The sequence below is a fragment of the Pipistrellus kuhlii genome, unplaced genomic scaffold, assembly GCF_014108245.1.
Source record: "Pipistrellus kuhlii isolate mPipKuh1 unplaced genomic scaffold, mPipKuh1.p scaffold_m20_p_9, whole genome shotgun sequence".
NCBI classification, from domain to species: domain Eukaryota; kingdom Metazoa; phylum Chordata; class Mammalia; order Chiroptera; family Vespertilionidae; genus Pipistrellus; species Pipistrellus kuhlii.
Window position 1 is genome coordinate 10,532,958 of NW_023425595.1, and position 3,381 is coordinate 10,536,338.

Consider the following 3,381-nt stretch of genomic DNA (forward strand, 5'->3'; position numbering starts at 1 on the left):
GTAGGACATGATTTTTTTCAAGATGACTGAGCAAAATCAAATAATATTTTCAGATTTTTAGCATAGAATTATTTCTACTATAACATGATTCTACCTAAAATGTCTATTTTGGCTTTCTGAATTGAGCTATGGTTAGAGATAATAAATTACAAATAATTTTGTAAAGAAAAATGTCAATGTAGTAGCCATGCATTAAGATTTGTATTATCCATTTTTCCTTTCCAATAGACTAGGTTGTAATAAATGTCAATTCAGTTTGTGTGTGTGTGTGTGTGTGTGTGTGTGTGTGTGGAGTGTGTTCTAAAAACAACAACAGCATTGCTTTCATTATACTTTCTTGGTTGGGAATAATTTAATACTTATATTGAATGTTGCTCTTTTGTGAGTTTTAAAATTCAGTGTAATAAAATGGAGTTTAATAAACATTTGATAAGCACTAATGATCTGCCACTTCTTTCACTGCTGTGAAAAGTAAGTTAACTCAGAAAGGCAGTTATTTAAATGTCAGCCTATAGTTTTATTGCTCCAATACTAGGTATTACTTTATGTAAGTACATAAGTAAAGTTATTAGAGATGAGATTGTTTTTATGGTAGATCTCAGAATGTCAAGAAGCATTCACGGTAACAGGAAGTAAAATATGATGTCAAGAAATTCAGTCTTGTCTACAGCCATACCACCCTGAACGCGCCTGATCTTGTAAGCAAAGCAGGGTGGGACCTGGTTAGTACTTGGGTGGCAGACCGCATGCGCATACTGGATGCTGTAGGCTTTAAAAAAAAATGTAGTCTTTGTGAGAGATATTCTGAAGAAAGCAGCTTTCCTATTGCTCAGTAGATCATCTCACTGATATGCCCATGCACATTTGCCTGCAAGTTAGAATTCTGAATTCTCATAATTGTAGTTGAAGCAAGAAATGAAATGTTGCTAAAATGAAAATGAATATAGTAATTGTGGGAGGAGACTCCAAACTCATTTTCGAAAGAGTTACCCTGTGTGAGGCTCCATGCAACAAAAATTGTTGAATAAGGCATTCCATTTTTTGACATAAAGCTTGTGATCCTCTTAAATTCATTATTGGCCCTTTTCTTTGCAGTCTCTGACACCTGAGGTCCACATTTTCAGAAGAACACATGGGAAGTAGGAACAATGTGACTGAGTTTATTCTCCTGGGGCTTACACAAAGCCCTGAGGGGCAAAAAGTTCTATTTGTTGCATTCTTACTCATCTACATTGTGACAGTAATGGGCAATCTGCTTATCATGGTGACCATCATGTCCAGCCCATCACTGGGTTCCCCCATGTACTTTTTCTTGGCTTACTTATCATTTATAGATACTGTCTATTCTACTGCCATTGCTCCCAAAATGATTGTAGACTTGCTCTATGAGGAAAAAACTATTTCCTTCCAGGCGTGTATGACTCAAGTCTTTATAGATCATTTCTTTGCTGGTGCTGAAGTCATTCTTCTGGTGGTGATGGCCTATGACCGATATGTAGCCATATGCAAACCTCTTCATTATTTGATCATCATGAATCGGCGGGTATGTGTGCTCATGCTGTTGATGGCCTGGACTGGAGGCTTTCTGCACTCGTTGGTTCAATTTCTCTTTATTTATCAGCTCCCTTTCTGTGGCCCCAATGTCATTGACAACTTTGTGTGTGATATGTATCCTTTATTGAAACTTGCTTGCACCAATACCTACCTTGTTGGACTTTCTATGATAGCTAATGAGGAGCAATCTGCACTGTCACCTTCTCCCTTCTCTTAATTTCCTATGGGGTCATATTACACTCCCTTAAGACACATGGTTTGGAAGGAAAACGCAAAGCCTTCTACACTTGTGCGTCCCATATAACTGTGGTCATTTTATTCTTTGTCCCTTGTATCTTCCTGTATGCAAGGCCCAATTCCACCTTTCCCATTGATAAATCCATGACTGTGGTTCTAACTTTCATAACTCCCATGTTGAACCCCATAATCTATACCCTGAGAAATGCAGAAATGAAAAATGCCATGAGGAAAGTTTGGAATAACTATGTGGCCTTAGTTAGAAGTGGACTGTGTCCCTCATATAGAACATGATGCTTATTCTTTCACAGAACCAAGGAATACTTTCATTATCAGTGATTACATTTAAAGAAATTATATTTCTTTTGAGTTATTCAGCCTAATTATTGTGAAACAGTCATATATATTAATCTTTATCTAAGTGGAATATGTTATTGCCCTTAGAGAGCAAGAGAATTGCATAAGGGAATTAATCCTGTAAGATTCTTTAGTGGACAGCATTTTTTTTTTTTGCTTTATTTCAGATTCTTGTTTGTGGAATATGGTATCTCCATGCTACATAGAAATGTGACCACTTAAAACTTGGTCCCTTTTAGTCCAGGAGAGTAAAATTTAAAATTCAGATAGTTAAAAAATTGATAATATAACAGTAAAAATAAATGTGTTTACCAAATTACTTTACATTCCAGAGCATGCTAGTGAAAAAAGTCAGACAGAAAAAGTTAAGAAGCATATATAAAACTGAAAGCAACAAATGAACAAATGAAAAACAAACAAACAAAAACACACAGATAACAGCACGGTGGTAACTGTACTGAGCAGGAGGAAGGTGGGTGGGAAGAATAAAGGCTAAAGAGGGCTCATGGTGATGAGAGAAGATTTGACTTTGGATGGTGGGTACACAGTGCAATATTCAGATGATTGTATTATAGAAATGTGCACTTTAAACCTATATAATTTTATTAACCAATGTCATCCCAATAAATTTAATAAAAAATAAAAATTTAAGCATGTATTCATAGCTGAGGCTAAATCTATAGAAATGAACCTTGTTAATTTCACACTTCGTTGGTAGCATATGGTTGATTTTGTATATTATGATCAAATATTGGATTGAAAAATAAAATTGTTGAACCCCATTCTGTACCTCTAGATAAATTATGCTCCTCCAGTGGTTGAAATGCAGATTTAAGTCACATGTATCCCACTGAGCCTCAGATTCTGTCTACATTAAATTAACTCTCTAGGTACACTTTAAGAAAGTACAATAAATGCTAAACATTTTGGGAATAGATTGTTTTATTTTACATAATGAATGCATTTCTGATTTTTCTGTAAACATTATGATTATTGGTAAGAAGTTGTGCCTTCTGGTGTCACATTTGAGAGCAGTCAAACCTAAAGGAGTTCTCTCTCCCAAAGAGTGGAGATGATCTTAGATGATAAAACATAGAGAGTAATTGGAGCCTTGTTGCTTCCAAAGTCTTCATCTCTTTACACAGAGATAGTCTTTTGCTTCCAATAGTGTTAGGAAACTCAGATGGCTCTTTCAAGATTAGGCATTTAGAATACTAATCTCTGTTCGTTTTA

The 3,381-nt window shown here is 35.4% G+C and overlaps 1 protein-coding gene across 1 annotated transcript; it reads left to right on the forward strand.

Annotated features, from left to right (window-relative positions):
* The first annotated feature begins 1,069 nt into the window (after positions 1–1,069).
* LOC118713068 (olfactory receptor 4A15-like) lies at positions 1,070–2,085 on the forward strand. Its single transcript, XM_036427429.1, is given in 2 exon segments — positions 1,070–1,730; positions 1,733–2,085. Coding segments are annotated over 2 exon segments (951 nt in total). The 5' UTR covers positions 1,070–1,132.
* Positions 2,086–3,381: the final 1,296 nt, after the last annotated feature.